Source organism: Aulonocara sp. 'chitande type north' Nkhata Bay, linkage group LG6 (assembly GCF_057382095.1).
Source record: "Aulonocara sp. 'chitande type north' Nkhata Bay isolate Kocher_YH1m ecotype deep benthic linkage group LG6, A_spYH_male_GT1.1, whole genome shotgun sequence".
NCBI classification, from domain to species: Eukaryota; Metazoa; Chordata; class Actinopteri; order Cichliformes; family Cichlidae; genus Aulonocara; species Aulonocara sp. 'chitande type north' Nkhata Bay.
This window is the reverse complement of record NC_141349.1, coordinates 39,452,782-39,476,785: the sequence shown is the minus strand read 5'-3', so window position 1 is coordinate 39,476,785 and position 24,004 is coordinate 39,452,782. Positions and strand designations below refer to the sequence as shown.

Genomic DNA, 24,004 nt, shown 5'->3' with positions numbered 1-24,004 from the left:
CACAGCATTAAGAAATTAGCTTTGAACATGTCAGTAACTCCTAGAAATGACTTTTATTCTGTATCTGTAACACACAGGTAGCATCCTACGTGCTACCTGTGTGTTAAAACGCCACAGCGACTGATGTCTGACTGAGACTGCGCAGACGCCAGCTACGGAAGTTTACGGTTGCCTAGTAACCTTTATCGACTGTACCCGTAACGCTACCGTGGTAAGTTGTATCCTAAATGCAAAATTAAATTATATCATTGGTACGATATAGTACGATGGTATTGGTACGCAAACTCTAAATTGTTCTTTTGACTATTAAAGCGCCAAAGTCAGGTTGACAGTTATTATACTGTGATCCTCACAAACCCTCTCTATTGTTGAGGACTTAGCGCGAAGCTAGCAAGAATACAGAAACATAGCTAATTTTAAATACAAGGAAGGTATTTGTTACCCATAAGCCCAGCCCGGAAATCTTCAGATTTCCACTTGATATTTTATTCATTTTCAAGTAGGCTCAGAAAAACTTGAATATATAAGGTGAGTTCTGGTCAACACATGAAATTTTAAAAATCAATAATGAGTGCAATGTATTTACTAATTTAATTTCATTGTGTATAATGAAAAACGGCAAATGGCCTGTATTTGTATAGCGCTTTTACTTAGTCCCTAAGGACCCCAAAGCCTTTACACTACATTCAGTCATCCACCCATTCACACACACACATACACACACTGGTGATGGCAAGCTACATTGTAGCCACAGCTGCCCTGGGGCGCACTGAAAGAGATAATGATTGTTTCTGATCATTATTATTTATTAATTACGAAGGACCCACCCTGATTCCATAGGTTAGGGAAGCAGACCTATATGGACCTTAGTGGAAGGGCAACACACAACAATATGACCTCTGTTTTGCACTCATTTAAGTGTAAGAAACCGTAGGACACTGTATTTTTTATATCCAAAACTCATTGAGCAGTCTTATATAACATTTCCACGATTCAAAGGTAAAATAGGCTGCAAAATCTAGACTGATGCTATTTTGACAAATAATTTGACCATGAGGGAGCGTGGACATAGAAAAAACTCGACCCCTGTGTACCTGTAGATGTGATAATGCTGGTGCAGAAGTGTATTATCCAATGCTAACTAGAAATTTCTGAGTTTAATATTAGATTAAACCATTTAAGAGTCAAAACTTGACTCCAACACAGCCCTCAAAGAGTAAGTCATGAGTGTGTAAGTCATGGGGTGTCGAAAGCAGCACTCAAGTTCAGCAGAACTAAAACTGAACAACCACCTGAACAGGTATCAACTAGAATAAAATTTTTCAGTTTCAAGAGAGAAGATTTAACACTGTGGAAAAACCCTGAAACCTGATTAAAAGATTTCATAGATATTGTTTAGCCAAAAGACTCCAGACATCCACTTCCAAATTTTGTTTCTTTAAGAATGACTGGACTACTGTTTGGCAGTTTTGCATTTATAATTGAGAGAACACCACAGCCCATTAAATCAAAACCCAAGATGGCAGGCAGGACATCTGTTATAGAAGTGAAACATGTCATATGACATCTGAGAAAAGAAAACATGTTCAGAATCTTCAAACGTGGCAATAGCTGACTAATAAAAAAGGGATTAGCGCCACAAGTTAAAATATTTGCTCTTATATTTTCAGCATTGCTAAGAAAAAAGTCGGAAAATTTCTCAAAAGCCCTCTCTCTCTCACCATTAGCCTTTGACCTTTGGGGCAAATACACATATTAGTCACCTGGAGAAAATATAAATCTTCATGTGAAGTTTTAGGTCCAATGCAGAACCCAGGAGATGATGATGGAAGGGAGGAAAGCTCCCCCCGAAATGAGACAGATCCCAACCTGCATCATGGAAGTGACGACGCTGAAGAAGACATTGGAGCGACTGCCTCACATTACAAAGAGGTTTGATATGTGTATCTGCTGTGGTTTTGTTTCCTTACTTTGTTGCTATTTTAGCAACAGGTCATTGAACACTGATGCAGTTTGGATGTTTGGTCAGGTGCTGTGCTGCTGCACTCACAGTCTTAACTGTTGGATGCACAAAATATTGCAGTAGTGTTAGTCATTTGGCTCAAATGGAATCAGCAGTTTGGACTCTCATGACAGGATCCATTCTTAAAGAAGTGTGTCCTCCTTCTTTGCAAATTTACATTTTGCAAAACCACTCACTCAGCCAGTTTGGCCCCTTTGGTGGGCAGGTTCATGTTTGACATCTTCAGTCTAACAGTTCTCAATGTTTAAATCACAGCAGCTATTAAGGAGCTCTATTCATGCTTCATGTTTGTCTCCGGACTCACAGGCTCAGTCACTGCCACAGCCAGAGAGCCCTGCTGCCCAGCGTTACCATGACCTCACTGTAGTGGATGAAAACTTCCCTGCGGCCACAAATTTAAGTAAGTCCCACATTAATCCTCTGTGGGATTTACTTCTATATATTCTATAGCAATATGTACCCTTTTTACATGATTATTTATTTTTTGGTTAAATGATGCCTTTCACTGTATTTCAGTGCAAGAGGATATTGCTCAGATGGCTCACCGTTCACACACATCGGAGGAGATGGAGGATCATGAGCCACTGCCAGAAGATGAGGAAGAGGAGTTGATCATTCTTGATCCTGAGCATGTTTGTAGCTTCACCTTTAATCTTTACACGACCAGTGTGTTTACTAAATAATGAATCGATTTTTGTCTTAGTGCTCATCAGAAAGAAAATTGAATTATGATGGATGTGAAGCATTAATACTACATATCTTTGTCTTCCACTGGGACGTTACTGATACTATATTTAATCTGTTGGCAGCCCGTGGTCAGAAGACAACAAGCTGCTCTGACAATCCAGCTTAGAAAACAGCTGGAGAGGATTAACCATACACTGAGGGAAAAGGTCGGCCACTTCTCTGACCAAAAACTCTCTCCATCTTTGCTCAGTTAATACACTGATTCACACATGCAGGAGCAAACAAGCTAGTTTCTATACAAACAAATGCAACTTTTCTATTTAAATGCCCAGAAGATGGTGCTGTAGAACTGTATGGCAACTGCAGAACACTTCACATCTTCTGTATTACATACGACAGGTGTTTAGGAAAGATGCAACACCCACAAACTGTTTACCTTTCCAAGAAAAACACTTGTTGCAGGGTTAAGGTGTGAGACCTTCATCACTCAAATGGGTAATGATGACAAACACAATATATTAAATGTCATGTATGGTATATATAGCGAATATTGATTTATAGTACAGTATATTTCATATGTAATGAGTTGAAATTTAAAGCACTTTGTATAAAACATTTTAAGAGTTCCCCTCATTATCTGAATATGTTCACATAATGGGTTCACATAATGTTCACATAATGACTAATGTTTGAAGGTCACAGATTTATTTTTAAAATGTCCCCAAAAGGGTTACAATGTTGGAAATAAGTTACAAATACAATAAAATCTTTTTCAGTTCCAGTTCCAACCGGCAACCACTAATAAGTAGAACCAGTACTTTTATACCAGGCTTTGTCCTGGATGAAGGAAAGCCATTTTAGTACCCAACATAAAAGCATGTATAAAGTCGGTTATCGTCTAGAATTATTGATTTTTCTGTGATTTCTAACTGCTCTCCTCCTCCATCAGCATGCAGTTGCGAAGGATGATGCTAGCCACAATCAGGAATTAGGTGTGGAGGTCTTCAGGATTCAGGAGCATCTGGTCAGACAGCAGAACAGGCTGCATGACCTCCATGAGACCAAGACACAAGCCGAAACCAAACACCAGCAGGTTCTGAACCAGCTGGAGGAGATAAAGAGTCAACATTCCAGCATGACCAGAAAGGTCTGCGAAGCCAGAGCCAATGGTGAGCCTGGACTGTCATTTAGAGGTTGTGTCTTTGTGCTGATCCAGGATTAGTTTTGATTTTATATGACTCTTGATGTCTGTCCCAATGACCACATTACAATTATGTTTTTTTTTTTTTTAAAGAGAACTTTATTGCTACTATTATCCTCCATCCGAATCAAGCTTCATTCTCTGTTTGGGGTTGTTTTCCACTGTGAGTTCACTCGTACTACTTATGATTGTTACTCAGCCTGCAGTAAAATAAAATAAAATGCTGTAAAATTCAATTACATTAGGATTCCACTTTATGCAACTTCTTTATATTCACCCCTTAGGTTTACACGTTTCAGCCAGAAAGCTGGAGCTTTAAGATCAACTATTTTTTATGCATTTGGCTTTATGTTAGTATAAGTGAGAATCTGATGGATGTGAAACCCTAAAAGTTCAATGGCGCAAGTTAAGAAGTTAAAATAAATGTAAACAGATTTTATAATTTTTTAATCTTTCCCTTTTAAAAGCAGCCTTTGTTGGGCCTATGTAATACTGTTTGAGCAACAGAAAGGCAACATCTGTATCTGTTCATGTTTCTGAAATTGTGATTCGAGCCATTATGTTTATGCTCTCTCCTCTGTCCTCCCTCAGAGTCCCAGCTACAGGCGCAGTTAGACAGCATGACACAGTATCTCATCTTCATCCAAGGAGTCAGTGAAGGTCTGCGCTCTGAAGTCAAAACCATGAATAACGCTAGACGCAAAGCGAGAGCTGAGAAGACCCAGGCAGAAGACCAGAAATTAAAGCAGGTAGACACTCACATGTAAATTATTACGATTTGATTGTATTTGTCAATATATACACTATCTGGTATATCAACATAATTTTAACTAAGCGAAAATACTCATCTGTTACATCAGGATTTATATGTGGAGCGACTAACAAAGGAGTTGGACAGGCTGACGCAGCAGATAGCCATGTATGAGTCCAAAACCAGTGCTCATGCAGAGGAGACACAGACAGCCAAAGAGGCTCTCTCAGAGGTAACTGCTGTGCCGTAAAAGGTTATATGCTGCATCTTTACATGAAGAGATGAGCACTTTATCCCTGCAGCTTGAACAAGAATTAGTTGCCCACCAGACCTTTTTTTTGGACATAAAAGCAAAATAGTGAGCTAGTGAGATAAGGTGCTAGTTAGTATTGGGTGATTTCACTATTAAAAGTGTCAACTTTCATATTACCCATAGCAAATAAATATTTCATTGATGTGAATATTGCTTTTATATCGATTAGTAAAACTGAAAACATTAAAACAATAGCCCAGTTCATTTATCCAGTGATTGATTGAGTGAAAATTTTCCTTGATATATGGATTCACATTCAAGTACTTGCATTTAGGTATCTAGACATGGACAAGACAACCTGCTGGAGTTCAAACTGTGCATCAGAACAGGTCTCTTAAAGGTGATTTAAGTGACCTTGAACGTGGCATGGTTGTTGGAGCACATGAGACAGTCTTTTTTTTAAACTGCTGATATACTGCACAACCAGGAGAAAATATTCTTTGAGCAGCAGTTGTCTGAGACAAATTGTTTGATGCCACAGATCAGAGGATAATGGCCAGACTGTCATGTTTCAGCTGTGTGCAGGCAGGAGACGACCCAAATGCAAACTCACGGGGAGTAAACTCGAAAGCACAGCTTTATTGCTGGGAAACAGGCGATACGACAATACGAAACTAAACTGGGAAAAACTAATTATAATATGCACAAGAAGACACAGCGAGAATCACACACAGCTATGAGGGACGACGCGACATGGAACAGAGGGTGATTCTGACATAAATATACAGAAGGTAATGAGTGAGGTGGGAACATATGGGAGCACAGCTGAGGACAATTACGCATAACAAGACAGGGAGGATACGGAACTGAAAATACTAACCCAAGGTGCAGACCTTAAACGTAACACAGGAAGAACACAGAGACACAGACAGGAGGGGAGAGAGAGCACGGAGAGAGGACTGACATCATGGGCAGGGGAAACATGGGACAAAACACGAGGGGAAACAACGCACAGGAGCTCAGAATTATATAAACACAAATATACAGAGGGAGACGTAGGAGCAATTACACAAGGAAATCTGACAACCAATAGCTAAACATAACAACCTAGGGACTAAAACGTTAAACTAACAAGGTGGACTCAAACCATAATACAAAATAACAAAACACAAAAATTCAAACCGCTGGGTCATAAGACCCAGGATCATGACACAGACTTCTTTGAGCTGATAGGAAGACAACAGTAAGCCAAATAAACACTTGCTAGAACCAAAGTATGCAGAAAGAGCACCTCTGAATGCATGATTTGAAGCAGATGGGATACAACTGCAGAAAATCACTAAGGGTGAATCTCCCTTCAGATAAGAACAGGAAGTGGAGGCAATTCACACAGTATCAGCTGTTCAGGATGGTGCTGGTGTAATGGTGTGGGGGATATTTTATTGGCACACCTTTGATCCTTCAGTATCGACTGAGCACTGATGAAATACCACACCTACCTGACTCTTGTTGGTGCTCATTCCTTTATGACCACGACCACATATTACCCATCTTCTAACGGCTACTTCCAACAGGATGTTGAACCATGTCACAAAACTCAGAACATCTCAAACTGGACTCTTGACCATGACAATGAGTTCACTATAGCCAGCAGTCACCACATCTCCGTCCAACAGAGCATCTGTGAATCTGTGCCACAATTTTAAAAAAGGCTGTTTTGAAGGCAAGTTTGTCCAACCTGAACTACCTGTAACTGATGAAGTGGCTGGTGGGTATATCTTACTAGTTGATTTAATGATGTAAATGGATACAGTCAACACAAAAATATTTGGATGAGAGAAAAAGACAAACAGGTTATGTTTTTGTCTAAGTTTACTAACTCATGAATGAAATAAGAATTCTCTGATTATGGCAGTCGTCAAACAACATCAGTCATTCATTTTTACATCTTTGTGCAGGCTGAGATGGAGATGGAGTCACTGTTGGTGGCCCGTAAACAGCTGCTGCAGCAGTGGAGCAGTTGCCTCATGGGGTTGAGGAGACGAGACGAGGCCTTCGGTGCGATGCAGGAAGTCATCCGGTGAGACTGATGGATGTGGGAAGCTGTTTCTGATTCATGTCCTACTGAGTAAACGTTAAAGGTGCTAATGCGCTTCAAGTGTACATGTAACAAATGATGACAGTGCTCTAAACATAGAAACATAGTCTATAGAAAATGACAGATGTCTATAAAAAAATTTTTTTTAGAACACTCAATGATAATATTAACCCTTATTTGATTTTTTATTCAAAAGTAACACAGAACAAAAAGTGAGCAGCCATTCATTTTTTTCTGTTCTTCTCAGTGAAACCAAGCACCAGGTGATCTTGCTGGACAAGGACATTGATGGCTACAAGAAGTCCATCAATGCAGAGCAGGAGCAAAATGAGATACTGACACTGCAGCTGAATTGGTCTCAAATGGACTGCACCACTACCAGAAAGCTCATCAGTGACAAGCAGGCTCAGCAAGAGGCCCTGCAGGCCCACTACAGCACATTCCTCCTCACTCTGCAGGAGACAGAGCGAACCCTCGCTAGACTCTCAAAGGTCAGTGTTTGGCCAGAGAGCAGTCGTGGTACAAGGTTAGAAACATTACATTGCCTGATTTTTTTTTTGTCTTTTTTTAATCTCACCCTTAATTTCTCCAGGAATTTGGGTCACTCCAGGCTCAAGTGAACGATCAGAGTAAGCAGCTGGAGAAAGAGAGTTCTGCACGGCTGGAGCTGGAAAACAACATCATGAGCTCCATGCAGCATAAGCTCCTCCACAACAACGCTGCCAAGTACTCCCAACTGCTCACTGAGAAGATATCCAGACTCAAAAAAGAGAAGGTAACTAAAAGCAGGAAAGTATTGAAAATGCTTAGACTGTCATAACACTCTTATGATAACACTCTTCAGACCATTCACACTAAATCCCCTTTCTTTGATATCTCTAGTATTATCATAAGAGTGTTATTCACTATACCCTACATATTGTCCAGGTCTTTGGCTTGGGCTTGTTTTAGTGAAAGACACACTCCAGCAGTATCACGTTATAGATAAAGAAAGAGAGAGAATTCACAAGCAACTGATGAAGTCTTTTGGTTTGAAATGACAGAATAATGCAAATAACAACAGCTCTACAGGATTAGTAACAGTAGTAGTAGTAGTAACAGGTGTTAAATAAGTACATGTATAAAGGTTAATGTACACTATAGAGCCATAGAGATTTGAATGCAATTTATTCATATTGTCAAATTAGCTTTATTCAATTTCAGTATTATTATTTTACTAGTTTTAACATTTTTTGTTCATGCTTTTACGTGACAGGATTACATTTTTCATTTTGATTCCTAGCTTTTTTTCTTTGTAAAATGTGTAGAGGATAAAACAAATATGTGAAGATATTAGATTTATGTGCTTCTCATCATTCCTTTCCCCCCTTTAGATGTACCAGTTGAAGCAGTCAGAGGAGGAGGTGTTGGTGGTGAAGCTGGAGAGCCAGCTGGTCAGCCAGCGAATGGACAGCCTGGCCCTGACTCAGGAGGCCCTTGATCAGGAGATCACAAAGTACAACAAGTTAATCACAGCCATTGAGGCTAAGCTTACTTCATCTGTTAGAGTCATCGAGCAGAAGCAGTCAACGATCATCGGATACAACACGAAGATTTCTCAAATAGCGGCCACCACTGGGGTGAGTGGCTGTGGGGAAGCTGTGGTTTCTTGTTACTAAGATCATAAATAAATACAATAGAATACAATGCAATTTTATATATATAGCACATTGAAAACCAGGGGGTACACCAAAGTGCTTCACAGTAAGGAATAACGGTAAATAATTGCACTGAACAGTAAGTGATTAAAACAAGGTCAAATAGAGAAAACAGAGAAACAAACAAACACATTAGTAAGTAGAGATAGGGAGAAATCATGATTATCCAGAGAAATGAGTAGCGATACAGCAATTAAGGAGCGGTGAGAATTAGTGAGTTGGAAAAGCCAGGTTGAATAGGTAAGTTTTCAAGCATGCTTTAAAGTATTGGATGGAGTCAGAGGCATGAATGCTAGCAGGAAGACTATTCCAGAGGTTTGATGCTACAGAGGCAAAAGCACGATCACTCCTAGTCTTCAGACGGTGCCTGGGCTGGGCCAGAAGTAACTGACCAGATGATCGTAAAGAATGGCTGAGAGCATAGAGACTGAGAAGGTCGATGAGATAGTCATGGGCAAGGTTGTTCAGGCATTTCAAAGTAAGCATCCATCCATTTTCTTCCACTTATCCGGAGCCGGGTCACGGGGGCAGCAGCCCAAGCAGAGAAACCCAGACCTCCCTCCAAGGCCAACACCAAGGCATTCCCAGGCCAGCCGAGAGATATAATATCTCCAGCGTGTCCTGGGTCTGCCCCCGGACCTCCTCCCCGTGGGACATGCCTGGAAAACCTCACCCAGGAGGCGCCCAGGAGGCATCCTTGTCAGATGCCCGAACCACCTCAACTGGCTCCTTTCGATGTGGAGGAGCAGCGGCTCTACTCTGAGCCCCTCTCAAATGCTGAACTTCTCACCCTATCTCTAAGGGAGAGGCCAGCCACCCTTCGGAGGAAGCCCATTTCTGCCGCTTGTATTTGCGATCTCGTTCTTTCGGTCACTACTCCTCACCTTGTGAGGGTAGGGGCGTAGATCAACCGATAAATTGAGAGCTTTGCTTTTACACTCAGCTCTCTCTTCACCACAACAGACTGGTACAGCGTGCGTATCGCTTCAGCCGCTGCACCAATTGTCTGTCGATCTCACACTCCATTCCAAGGTGAGCTGGAGGCCATCACCCGATGAAGCCAACAGGACCACATCATCTGCAAAAAGCAGAGATGAAATCCTGAGACCACCCAAGTGAAAGCCTTCCAGCACTTGGCTATGCCTAGAAATTCTGTCCATAAAAATTATGAACAGAATCGGTGACAAAGGGCAGCCCTGTCGGAGCCCATCACCCACCAGGAACGAGTCCGACTTATTGCCGGCTATGCAGACCAAGCTGTTGCATCGGTTGTATAAGGACTGAATGACCCGTAGCAATGGGACAGACACCCCATAGGTGTCTATGGGGTGTCTGTCCAGCACCGCCCACAGGACCCCTCGAGGGATGTGGTCGAATGCCTTCTCCAAGTCCACAAAACACATGCAGACTGGTTGGGCAAACTCCCATGCACCCTCAAGTATTCTCGAGAGGATAAAGAGCTGTTCCACGACCAGCACGAAAACCGCATTGTTCCTCCTGTATCCAAGGTTCGACTAACGGACAGACTCTCCTCTCCAGCACCCTGGCATAGACTCTCCCAGGGAGGATGAGGAGTGTGAGGCAAGTAAGCAGCAGAACTTTAAAATCAATACGAAATTTAATAAGCAGCCAGTGTAAGTCAGAGAGCACTGGAATAATAGAGGCAAACTTTCTAGTTCCGGTTGCGAGACGAGCCGCAGCATTCTGAACGAGCTGTAATCGTTGTAGGTGAGCGAGTTGGAGTCCAGAGTAGAGCGAGTTACAATAATCTAATCTGGAGGTCACAAAGGCATGTATCAGTTTTTTAACCAATTAAGGGCAGAATCCTTGATGCCTATAACATGTTCTAGAAGATCATTGAAAACCCTCAGCAATGCCGTTTCTGTGCTGTGGTTTCAGTGCCAATAACATCGAACCCATCCTTTAAAATCCGGGATGGAAGGAAATCGTGAGCCAAGTTCAAACTTCTCAATTGATCAATTATGCTTTTAAAAGTAGAAAGTGAATGAAAATAATTTAGTGTCATTTTGAATTCTTTTCAAAAACGAGGCTGCCAGCTTTAATTTATTTTTCCTGCATTTTCAGCATGATGACCTCGGTCCTCTGCACATCAAGATACAGTCAATAATAGCTCAGATTGAGGAGCTGGCAGCAAATATAAAGAGCGACCAGCAGCTTTGGATGAAGCGACAGGGGATTCTGATGGGACTGACCCAAATGATAGAAGCCAACAGCAAGGAGCTGCTCAAACTGCAGGCAGAGTACACAGGATGGCAACAGACGAAACTCTACTTTGAGAGTATGCAGGACGCACATGCTGCATACTCCGTCCAAGTCACAACCTGTATGCTACTATGCTACTATCTCCACTTCATTCTCACACCAACTCTAACCCTTTCAGGTCAGATAGAATCAGAGCACCGCGAGGAGGCTGAGCTGGAGAAGAGCTCAAAGATGCTGAAGCGTGATCAGCTGAAGCTCAACATGCTGCTCAGCAAGAAAGGACAACTGAGCCAGGCTCTGCAGCAGGAAAACGCCGTGATGGAGACAGATTTCATTCACAGACTTAAGGCATGACAGGCGGGTTTCGTCATTTTATATTTTCTTCTTTTCTTCTGTTTTATATTAATATATAACTTTATGTAAAATTATGTGACCAGGATGCAGAGAGGGAGGCCGTTAAGATGCAGATGAAAGTCGAGAAGACGCAGGAGGAAAAGGAGAGGCTCCTCAACAGTCTGGTGGAAGCTGAGTCAGTCACTTTCTTTTTGTCCTTGTTTCTTCTGACTTAAACATATTCAATTTATTTATTATTGAGTTGATTTGCTAATTTGCTTAAATCTCTTAAATCTCTCTCTCAACTCTTAAGTCCTACTACTTATTCATGCATCTTTCAGGATCTTACAAAGCTTCAAACAACCCATTGACTATTAAATTAGTTGTCGGTGATTTTGATAGTCGACGTAATCGTGACTAGTCGACTAATCTTTTAAATTTCAACCCAGCTCCATGTAACTCAAATGCCTCTAACTCGAAACATATTCATAGTATGAAGGTAAAATTTTGCAGGGCTTCATTAAATATGCAGAGTTATTTCCGGAAGAATCACATACTCAGAGAAACACTTTGATTTTTAATGGAATAGTGTACTTTGTTCTGCATGTGTGTGTATTTTCTCTTTTTCTTTGGCACGTGTGGCATACAGGCGGCAAATCATGCTGTGGGAGAAGAAGACACAGCTTGTAAAAGAGATGCGTTCAGCTATGGATGTGGGGCAGGGAGAAAGCCACACAATGAAAGCTGAAATACATCGTATGGAGGTAAACACAGTACGATTACAGACAGACTATAAGGCTGATTTGCCATCTACATTTTAGCCTTAGCCTGCCATGTGCAAATGTGCTGTTTATGTACAATGCATAAACACATAAGAGTGGGATATGCTTTATTTGAAATGCATTCGATCACTTTGACCCTTGAATTAATTTTTTGGGAAAATTCACTGTTTATTGAACCTTTTGACAATTTATTTTATTAAATAAATATAAGTTTGCTAATATAAGTTTTAATTTGCATCCAGCAATTTTTTTTATAATTTATTGCTTACAAATGTATTGTGCAATGTTTTTTTAGTTTTCAAGGGAAAAAGCCTCAAAAGTTCATGTATCAGGCATGAAGTTCAGCAAATTTTCCAATTTACAACTTAAAGAATAGAAACAACATGTGGATATGACTTTACAGCATCAGTAGTGGTGTAACGATTCTCCTAACCCACAATTCAGTCTCAGTTCTTCTTTAGATGGAATAAATATTAAAAGCTCAATTATATGATCAGAAATGAATAATGAATGAATAGTAAACATAGTCTTATTCGTTTCCAGTTTACTCATTACCTGAACAATCTTTAACATTAAAATGATTTCATCAGCAGGATCTAATTAAGCATTAACTGCTCAACATGGGTATCACTGTAAAGGAAGATTGAACTATATTGTGGACACTTTTATCAGTCATAGTTTCAAGGCTGTTAAACCTCTAAGCAAGGGTAATTTTATATATAAGGAGTTTCCATCAAAAAAAGGTATCTGAGACAAAAAAGGGCTCCAGGTCCAATTGGATGTGAAAACTAACAGCTCAGTCTTTTTATTTCTCGTACCTCCTCGGGGAAAAAATTATCTCAAGCTCTTCCAAACTCACAGTCATGTTATTTTCTCTATAGAAGCAGATAAATCTGTCAGCTTGGTGTCTGATTACAGCACATAATACTGATATATTCAGATTATATTCAGAATATAAATCAGTGCCTGCTTGTAAGAGACAAGGTGACGGAAAATATGAAAGCCGCAAAAATACATCTTATTGAAGCTTTTTGTAAATGTGTTAGATCTTATGGCTCATTTGCTTTCTCATTATGAACTACTGATGCATACAACGTATAACTGCAAAATTAAAGTATAGACACTTTAACTCAGTGCAAACTCAGTTTTGAAAGGACTAACACTGGGATCACATTAGGAGGCAGATTTGTTCAAATATTTTTAATAGACCCAACAAATACAAATATTTTTGATTGTATTGCTCCTTTTTGCCTTCAGAACTGCTTCAATTTTTTGAATCTAGAAACATTTGTCAGAGTCTTTGGTTCACATCAACATGATAGGATCACACAGGTGCTGCAGATTTGCCAGCGGCACATCTATGATCCCGTTCTACCACAACCCAAAGGTGCTCTTTTAGATTAAATCTGTAGATGCTGTTTGAGGGTAGTGAACTCACTGTTGTGTTCAAAATCATTTAAATCACATTTCTTTCCCATTCTGATGCTTGATTTGGACTTCAATTCAATTCAATTTTACTTATATAGCGCCAAATCACAACAACAGTCGCCTCAAGGCACTTTATATTGTACAGTAGATCGTACAATACTAGATACAGAGAAAAACCCAACAAACAACGAATTCAATTCTGGATTTAACAGGAAGCCAATGAAGGGAAGCCAATACAGGATAAATATGCTCACTCTTTCTTGTCCCTGTCAGTACTCTTGCTGCAGCATTTTGGATTAGCGGAAGGCTTTTCAGCGAGTTTTTAGGACTTCTGATAATAATGAATTGCAGTAGTCCAGCCTAGAAGTAATAAATGCATGAACTAGTTTTTCAGCGTCACTCTGAGACAGGATATTTCTAACTTTAGAGATGTTGCGCAAATGGAAGAAAGCATTCTTACATATTTGTTTAATATGTGCGCCCATCCAGGTCTTAACTAATTGGTGTGTGTTATCTGGCTTCATGGACAGATAGAGCTGTGTGTCATCTGCATAGCAGTAAAAATGTATGCTATGTCTTCTAATGATACTGCCTAGGGGAAGCATGTATAATGTAAACAGAATTGGTCCTAATTCATTTGAAAGCATCAGGCTTTCAAATGAATTAAAAGTCTGTCTAGGTCTTTCGTTGATTAATAGGCTGTTGTGATAAATTGCTGCCACACCGCCCCCTCGGCCTGTGCTTCGAGATTTCTGATAGTTAGAATGACTCAGGGGTGCTGATTCATTAAAACTAACATAATCATCTTGCTGCAACCAGGTTTCTGTAAGGCAGAGTAAATCGATTTGTTGATCAATTATTAAGTCATGTACTAACAGAGACTTGGAGGAGAGAGACTTAATATTTAATAATCCACATTTCACTGTTTTACTCTTTGGTTTAGATTTATAGATATTTTTAAAATTGTCTTGAAAGTCGTAAAACTAAGTTGTAAGAATGCTGGATAACAATTTGCTCTTAGGGTGATTAATGTTTGTGAATTCTACCCAAAGTGTGTTTGTGTCTGTGCAGGTGCGACTCAGCCAGCTAATGAGGCAACGGGAATGCCTGCTGAGGGAAAGCGAAGCAACAGTGGCGAGAAGGGAAACCATCGTCTTGCGCAAGGAGGCCATGATGAGGAACTCCCTCAAACAGGCTACACAGGGTGACCTGAGCCTCTCTATACAGGGCCTACAGCGCAAGATCCGGGAAGCACACAAGGTAAAAGAGACTGACGGAACATTAATTCATTTGTGCTTGGAGCAGGTTGAGCATTTATCTTACATGCAGGATTTGTCTTCAGCAAGTGGTAGAGTATGAGCAGGTGACTGGGGAGCTACAAAAACAGAAGGAGAGTTTGAGAGACAGGATCACACAGAGGAAGACTCATCTCACAGAACTGTGCAGCACCAGTTACATCCTCGACTCTGACTTTGTTAATCTTCAGGATACCAAAGAAAGGGTAAGGGTCACAGACTGTGAATGTGAATATGTGATTGTACTTTAAAATTGTTATTCTTCTGAATTGCACTGGGTTGCATGTACAGTGAGGGTGTGATCCACTTTTCATTGGCTTCTAATCCAATGCACTCTTCATTGTTAAAGGAACAATGATACCCGGTATGTGTCAATACAAATGTCTAATGGGAAGTGAAACTGTTACCATTGCACAACTTAATGAAGGTGTGGTGAGAATGTTTAACTTGTTTTTTTTTGGGTCACGTACACAGAACTTGCTCATCACAGTTTCCACTCTTGGAAAATACTCACACTTATCCGACCTATCAGGAATAAAATATAACTACTCATTGTTTGATTAATATGTCATTACTCTGTCATTATCGCTCCCTCTCTCTAGAACCTAGGACACCTAGTGGCTCTGCAGAGTCGGGCCAAGAGGTTGCGTACAGTGTGTGAAGGCAGCTATCGAGCACTGTCCACCCCCGAATCCGTGGAAGCCGCCCTGCAGAGGCAGACGGACCGCTTGCATGCCATCAGCACCATCTTGCACCGCGTATGTGAGGAGTTCCCCCAACATCAGGGGGCGCTCCGCAGGCTGTCACGAGCACTGTCTGAACATGCACAGGCTGTGGAATAGGAAACATCCCAAAGTCAGGAAAAGATGACGTGACAGTGCGCGCTGGAAGGACAATGCACAGGAATGACATGTGAGTGAAAAAAGGGAAAGCTTAGATAAGTAACAGCCAGGGAAGGATGACAACTTGTTCACATTGATGTGTGGTTTCGTTGATGCATTGAAATGTTGTTTGTGAAAAAATTTAAGAAATAAAAGGTAATGAAGTTTCTAATCTCAAAGTTAATTATGTGGCCCACTGAATTGTGTTAAAGTTGACCCCAAGGGCTTTATAGACTGGCACATTTAAATTCCGGGTCTCCAAAAAGCCAGTTACAAAATACCTGAAAATCAAAAAGATGTTTTTTGTTGTATTAACTAATTATTGTGGAAAGTAAAAATCACAGTACTTTGGTGATCATTAAAATATGTCCTGAATTTACAAATTGATGACGATTCATCTGATAATCCATGACACACTGCTCTGCCCTACATAAGCTGCCTTTATAGGTTCAAAGTGTCTGCATTGGTATTGGCAACATTTGCAGCATCGTACAGCAGTAACTTACAAACAGAAGGTTTGAACAGCAGATGAGTGAAGTGTCTATGCTCACAAACTTCCATATTGGAGATATCTACTCACACACAAAAACTGAAGCCTGGCAGTGATTAGTTTTACATACACCATCCTCAGCCATGTTTAACATGAGCATTCACCAGTGTGTCACAAATATACAGTAATGTGCAAATATCTTAAAGCCACCAATTAGTTCTTTATGTTTTGCTATGAAAAATAGGTGCAGGTATATTGTTAAAAGATACATAAGTAAATCTAAGTATATAAGGCAAAGTCAAAGTTTATAGAGTTCTGATGTTGTTGAAACACAATATTTGGTGTGACCAGTTTTATTCTTCAGCTCAGCTTGAACTCTCTTAGATGAGATTTCTTTTAAGTAGACTTCAGTATTGTTCTCCAGGCTGTCCTGGTCACAAATCTAAACTTTTGATTACAGACAAACTGGTTTGAAAGCAAACTTACATCACTTATAGACTTACAGTAATAGCTCTCTGTTGTTTCCTGTATTCATAGTTTCATCTTCTATTGTTGAAATTGATGGATCGAGGATTTCTAACTATTTCTGAAGTCTTTGACCTCTAAAACCCACAAAGAATTCCGATTGAGCAACCTTGGAAACAGCTTCCGTTCACTGTGTCATAACAGTTGTATTTAGCTCATTTCCTTCTCTTCTTCATTAAACCTTTAACTTTACATTTACAGTTTTGCAGATATTTTGTCAAACATGTGTTCCACATTACATAATAATATTAATCTGAATATATAAATCTCTGTTGTGTATTTTTTTTTTTTCATTCTTCAGTTCTGCTTGCTTTCATACTGGAGAAATTATAAAAATGTTATATACTTCAAACAGTGTTCAGTAACTCAAAACCAAGAAACAGTAAAAGTACACTCATCACCAGGGAGTGAACTGCCTTTGTTCAGCTCAGTCCTGGAAGAAATTCTTGCATTTTGTTGTAGCAGTCAACTTCATCAGGCTAAGGCAGCCACGTTAATGCTTTCAGCGACGGTAAAGTGGAATCTTTAACACAATTCTGAAAAACCAGTGATCGAGCCTTTTCACTCGCAAATTGTGGAATGATCTCCTGCCCAGCCCCCTTGTTACCTCTTTTTAAAATATATCTTAAAACTCTTTTTTATTCTTTGGCTTTTAAATCCGAATGAGAGTGGTGTACTCTTAGCTTTTATTTACAGTAGTATTTTTATCACTGTTGTTGTTGCTGATTTTTTGTGTAGTGTTTTGGTGATTTGTATAGCACTTTGTCAAAATTGTGTTTTTTAAAAAAGTGCTTTATAACTAAACACTATGTATCATAAAACATCGCATAACTATTAGATTGGATTTCACTTAAAAATATTTATTTTAAAATAGCCTGATATTCCACAGTCACACCTTTTTATATAATATTTTTCATACTGCCGTGGTAATGTGTTGATCAAATGGAAAACGTGCCACTTTACACGGTACACATGCCCTAAAGTACACAAAACGCTATATTATCAGTACTTGGTGTGACATGACGCAAGCTTATTTTGGTTTTCTATTGTCAGTAGTACACATGCTTTGTTTTTTTTCTCATTCCTTATCAGTTGATGTCAAAGATCAGTTGAAGATGGCACAAAACCGTAGTAGGGACAGAACTGTCACGTACCATCTGGAGTGACAGAGCAGAGAAAAGAACCTAAAGTCAGGTTAGCACCAGCCTTGTAATGTTGCAATGCTGTGAAACCTGCTGCTCAAATAGCAGACTCTTGCAAAGCACATGGAAAACCTTATAGTATTTCACCATCACACTGTTATAGCACAGGCTTAGCAAAACATGCAACTGATACAGAGAATTCAATTTCCTTGTAAATGATGTGTCCGCTCAGACACACCCAAATGACACTAGCTAAACTAAAAGGGAGAAAGCTTTTACATGACCTGCAGTATAAGTGGTGATTTTATCCATGAATGTTTAAAGCAAGTACACGAGTCTCCTCATGACAATTTCAAGCAGTTTTGTTATTTAGGTTTTAATGCAGAAATTTATTTTATTCTGTTTTATCTTCTGGCAGCTTCATTTTATTTTGCCACTTTACGTACTGAGCTACCAATGAGGACAAAATTACTAGCACGCCCCCCAATAACATTTTTGTCTAATCTTTCCTAAGTGCTTTTTTAATAGAGCAAGACATTTTCAACATAGCATTTCTAAACATGCTAGTTTTCTTTAGAAATGCAGATTGGACCTGTTCAGATTTTCATCACAATAATAGATTTATTTCAGAAAAATTACCATGGTCACTATTATTAGTCACGGAAAAACTGAGCTTTGTATCGAGCCATAATACAAACCACTGCTGTGCAATGATGTGCTTTTACTTTGTGGCACTCAGACTTTGTAAATCAAGTTAAAACTGAGGGTTATACACAGTATAAAAACTTCAGCATGGGTTTGAGTATACAGAGGACTTCAGTGTCTGCAAAGCGCTCAGGTCTTATGGCTGCAGAAAAAGCCCATATCATGAGCCCTGACGGTTGGTATATAAGGTGTTTGTTCTGATATGCTGTGTTTAGTTTCTGGCAAATGTGATTCTGTGCATTATTCCACTTGGTTTTGGTCTGTCCAAAGGACATTGTTTCAGAAGTCTTGTGGTTTTTTCAAATGCAACTTTGCAAACCCAAGCCATGCTGCCATGTATTTTGAGAAGAGGCTTTCTCCTGGCAACCTTTCCAGACAGTCTTTACTTGATCATTCTAGCTCTAATTGTACTGTCATTAACTTTAACACCTAACAGTTCACATTAATAATGATCAGTCCATCATGTCAATTTTATTAATAGCTCCTGACTGCTACTAATCCTTAATTCTTATAGAAGCAGTAGAGTATGATTAGTTTTTCACAGGCCTGCTTCTGCATCACGGTGTGATATTTCATGGTGTATACTTCATCTGAGGTTGCATTTGCCGAATTTTAAGGCGTGCTAAGGACCAGATTACATTCGGTGTACTATAACTGTTACCAACCCTGATTGGAGTGTTTGGTAGATTATCTCTCTACTGTCAAAGGTAAAAAAAAAACCTAAAATAAAACAAAATCAGAGACCAGTCCTAACAAAGAACAACCTCAAAGACCACAAATCAAGACAAAGAAAGAACACAAAATATTCATGGCAAAAAAAAGTGAAGAACTGAAATGAGGAAGCTTAAATTGAAGGTCATTTCTGTAACTCTGGATTTCAAAAAGGCAAATCACCTCTAAAAATACTTCCAGGAGGAAGAGATGGGGCATTATTTATCCACATGCCACAACCTGACGGGCAATGAATGACCTAAAGCACAGAACATGCAAACATCCACATGCACATGCATCCAGTTTGATACAACTTTTCCAAGTATTATGCAAAATTTTCAAAATGTATAAAAAGATCATATTTTGATGATTACTATTTATGGAAACTTTCACGTTGGTAACACCAGACTGATTGGATTGATGCCACTGATCAAAGATATTTTCATGATTGTCACATTTCAGCAGCCAGTGTGTGCCAACAGTTAGCTGCAATGTTTTCAAGCAACTTAAAGAAGTCCAGACGCTTTTCTTTGCAAGCTCCTTTGACTACGATGACCTGGATGACTGAGAACCTTCACAGACTTAGAAAGATAGTGCTGCATAGCTACTGCTCATCACACTTGCAAACCTCACTGGAACTTCTTTTTCTCCAGAAAACCGTTGTTAATATGTAAACTGCAATTACTTGTTGAGCTTTTACTGTTAATGTGTATAGTTATTAACCCCAATCCCAACTCTAACCTTAACTCTATCCCAGGGAATCAGAATACCGCTTCTTTCAGATTGTTCTCTTGCGAATCAGGGAACAAATACAATAATGATTCTGACTGACACACATCAAGGACTATCAATTTTTTATTGGTCTAAAATTAGAGTTAATGTAAAATTACATACACAGGTGAATCCAATAATGTGGAAGAGTATTTAATGGTGTCAATTGTAAGTTTCTCTCCTCTTTTAATTTTCTCTGAAGAGTAGCAACATGGGGGTCTCAAAACAACTCTCAAATGAGCTGAAGACAAAGATTGTTTAGGGGAAGGATACAGAAAGCTGTCTCAGAAATTTAAGCCATCTGTTTCCACAGTTAGGAACATGTTGAGAAAATGGAAGACCACAGGCTCAGTTCAAGTTAAGGCTCGAAGTGGCAGACCAAGAAATCTCGGATAGACAGAAGCGACGACTGGTGAGAACAGTCAGTCAACCCACAGACCAGCACCAAAGACCTACAACATCATCTTGCAGCAGATGGAGTCACTGTGCATCGTTCAACCATCGTTTGGCGCACTTTACACAAGGAGATGCTGCATGCGAGAGTGATGCAGAGGAAGCCTTTTCCACCCACAGCACAAACAGAGCCGCTTGAGGTTTGCTAAAGCACATTTGGACAAGCCAGCTTCATTCTGGAATAAGGTGCTGTGGACTGATGAAACTAAAATTGAGCTATTTGGGCATAACAAGGGGCGTTATGCATGGAGGAAAAAGAACACAGCATTCCAAGAAAAACACCTGCTACCTACAGTAAAATATGGTGGTGGTTCCATCATGCTGTGGGGCTGTGTGGCCAGTGCTGGGACTGGGAATCTTGTCAAAGTTGAGGTACACATGGATTCCACTCAGTATCAGCAGATTCTGGAACCCAATGTCCAGGAATCAGTGACAAAGCTGAAGCTGCACCGGGGCTGGATCTTTCAACAAGACAACGACCCAAAACACTGCTCAAAATCCACTAAGGCATTCGTGCAGAGGAACAAGTACAACGTTGTAACAACCAACGATTTATACAGGAAAATAATGACTATTAACAAGATTGCCCAAACTTTTGCATCCCACTTTATTAATGATTAGTTTCAAAATTACAAATGGTCTTTATGGACAACCACATAGCCCATTTTTTTCTTTTCCTTCTTACAGTTCAAAATGTGGGAGTTGGACAGAGGTTTTTTTCCTCCACATCTTCTTTTATTATACTTTTGTTTGTCTTGTATATTATTATGCATCTTCTAAGGGGAAATTCCTAATATTGAGCCGTCCCCATGGTGTTACGTGATGTGTGAGATAAACAAACTGTGCATTGTTGACAGAAGCCGGTTGGGTTACTGAGCACTGGATCGTGTACTGTAGAGAGCAGGGCTTTTGAGTTTTGCAGAAAGACAGGCAAGAGGATATTTTGTTAACTGTCTTGTCAAGGGGTAGTGAACTTGTGGACTGGACATCTGCGACACACTTATTTCTCGCTCACAATAAGAAGACTTTTGCCGTTTAAAATTGCATCTGGTTAAATCAAGGGAAAACCAAGCTCATGTTATTCTCAAATGGCAAAGACTTGTTCGCTATGTCTCCTAAGATTAAAACTATAATGATCTAGGGATCATTATAGATCAGAATTTGTCATTTAAAACTCACATTCAAAGGCTTGTGTCGAAGTTAAAACTAAAATTAAGTTACTTTTTTAGAAATCAATCCTGTTTCTCCTTCCAAGTGAGAAAACACTTGCTTCGTGCAAGTTTTTTTACCTTTATTGGATTATGGTGACCTGCTTTTTATGAATGCACCTGCCCACTACCTAAAGAGGTTGGATACTGTCTACCATTGTGCTTTACGTTTTATTACTGGCTATAGAAATCGTGTACATCATCGTTCTTTGTATGCTGCTGCTAAATGTCCATCTATGCATATTTGCAGACTCTCCCATTGGTTGGTCTTATTTATGTATTTACATGTGTAAAAACCACAACCAACCACAGCCTTCATTCTCACAATTTCATACAATTGATTGTCCCAAAAATCAGAAAAGGACTGGGGGGAAAGCTTTTAAATACGCTGCCCCTGCTTCCTGGAATAATCTGCAGAAGGAACTGAAATTATCCGAATTGGTTACATCAATTAGAGATTACGTTCATCTTAAAGGAATGAGAGAATAACTCTTTTACTCAGTGTGACTGTTTTTGATGTCGCTCTCAATTGATCTGTTATTGTATTCACATGTTCATACGGGATATTGTATTTGTTTTAAATGTTATATACTTAGGTAGTACATGTATTTTGACTTTTGTTGCCATGATGCCAGGTCTCGCTTGGAAATGAGATTTTTAATCTCAGTGAGATTTTTACCTGGATAAATAAAGGACTAATAATAAATTTAAAAAAAAATACAGTTTACTGGCAGATGTTTGTCGGTCCCTTTCTAAGCTGACATTATGTTTCAGCTGTTGTTATAATTTTTTTTTTAAATCTAATGTCTTTTGCAGTTAAAATACATTCTTAGAAAACGCCTACATGCCCATTTATCCTGTTTGAACCTGGTGAGTTCACTGGTTATGACATCCTCCATTGTCTTAATGCTTGTATATATATACAGTAGATTGCCCTGATGTCTTCCAATTGTTTGCATAGACAGTTTACAATACAGCTGACAGTAAGTTCACACACAAGAACTGTAAGCTAGCTATTATTACGAGGAAGGCATTATCCTTGTGATGACCACAGCTGAGCTTATTTCCTTCTTTAACACAGGACTTTGCACTTTGCCGCTTAGTGTTTGCTCCTGTCAGCACTGCGGTGTGTGTGGTGTGTGTTTGCTTTTATGTGATTAGAAATTATTAAGGTGAGCTCAAATGGCATCCAGCGTTTCTCTGTAAGCGATAGGCTCTGTTCATCAGTGCCATAGGCGCTCTTCAGTAAACAAATCTCTGCCTCACTCATTAACAGAGAGAGGGGCTCCTGTGTGTGGCGCGAGTACACACCGAGCTAGCTGTTCAGGGTAAACAAACATTACTAACACCCAGAGGGTAAATATAAGAGATGGGCATTAATCATGGCTTTACTGACTGATTGTTTTTGAGTGTGTGTTTGTGTGGGTGTTAGTGACTATGTGTGTGGGTGTTTTGTGTCCTTTAACTCAGTTTGCATCAGCCTGTGAGTCGAATCCTTGAGAGCTTGTCTTTCAGGTTTTCCTGCACGCCCACACGCCAGCACTTGGACATAAACACCCACAGGGCGTGGAAAATGCCTGACACGTTTATAGAACAGTTTTTTCCTTTTAGAGTCAGTCCGCTGCTCTGGCTGCAAAAGGTGTGTGCTCAGTCCACCTGCTCCACTGAGAGCTGTCATCTTTGTGGCAGCCAACATCATTACGCTTTAAAACACACTCAGTAGACCCAGCATGGCGGAGGAATGTGTCCCCGAGGATTTAGACCTGAAAGGGATGGGTGAGGAGGAGCTGTGGGAGCTGATTAATGACAACCGCCATCGGATCTCGCTAGGAGTGCGGCCGTGCATCTTGATCCCGTACCTGAGGCAGGCCAGGGTTCTCAGTGAGATGGACGAGGACGAGATCCTTTCCTGCCACAACCTCACAAACCGCTGCATGAGAACGAGTGAGATTTTCATTGTTTTCATGGATTTTAAAGTCAGTTGAAACTCTGTCCATGAGATGATACAGTAGACTGCTGAGTTAACCACTTAGAAAAGTGTAGCAGCAACATATAAAATCACCATGTCACACTGACAGAGTTTAGGTGTATCTGTAAAAACAAAATTCTTCAGATTTAGAATTGTGATTATTTGCATCGCTGCTGTTGCTTGATGACATTAACTCAAAGGTTAATTTGGAAGTCTCATTGTAATCTACTATTTCTAGGCCACATGCTGGATCTGCTGAGAACCCAGGGAAAGAATGGTGGTATGGCCTTGCTGGAGAGCTTAATGATTCACTACCCAGCACTCTACACCCAGGTGACTGGACGCAAACCCAGCACTGAGCCCTCAAGATTCAGTGGT

At 39.9% G+C, this 24,004-nt stretch overlaps 2 protein-coding genes across 5 annotated transcripts in view; both read left to right on the top strand.

Moving 5' to 3' along the window:
* Window positions 1-156: 156 nt before the first annotated feature.
* Window positions 157-16,799, top strand: ccdc40 (coiled-coil domain 40 molecular ruler complex subunit). Its single transcript, XM_086296883.1, has 19 exons — window positions 157-211; window positions 1,793-1,932; window positions 2,330-2,423; window positions 2,540-2,655; window positions 2,833-2,916; window positions 3,660-3,879; window positions 4,503-4,660; window positions 4,772-4,894; window positions 6,874-6,995; window positions 7,261-7,504; window positions 7,606-7,788; window positions 8,387-8,632; window positions 10,796-11,009; window positions 11,112-11,281; window positions 11,371-11,462; window positions 11,916-12,030; window positions 14,548-14,736; window positions 14,819-14,977; window positions 15,374-16,799. The coding sequence occupies exons 2-19, from the start codon at window positions 1,804-1,806 to the stop codon at window positions 15,611-15,613; spliced, it is 2,898 nt and encodes a 965-aa protein (XP_086153009.1). The 5' UTR covers window positions 157-211; window positions 1,793-1,803; the 3' UTR covers window positions 15,614-16,799.
* The window catches only part of card14 (caspase recruitment domain family, member 14), a 21,495-nt gene continuing 13,102 nt past the window's right edge, over window positions 15,612-24,004 (top strand). Inside the window, exons 1-3 of one of the 4 annotated variants that reach the window (XM_086296881.1) lie at window positions 15,641-15,683; window positions 23,488-23,601; window positions 23,865-24,002. In XM_086296881.1, the coding sequence (XP_086153007.1) occupies window positions 23,544-23,601; window positions 23,865-24,002 (196 nt within the window). In that variant the 5' untranslated portion in view covers window positions 15,641-15,683; window positions 23,488-23,543. Of the gene's footprint in view, window positions 15,684-22,713; window positions 23,602-23,864; window positions 24,003-24,004 lie in introns of those variants that run through there. The other 3 variants (XM_086296882.1, XM_086296878.1, XM_086296880.1) reach the window with 3 other exon arrangements.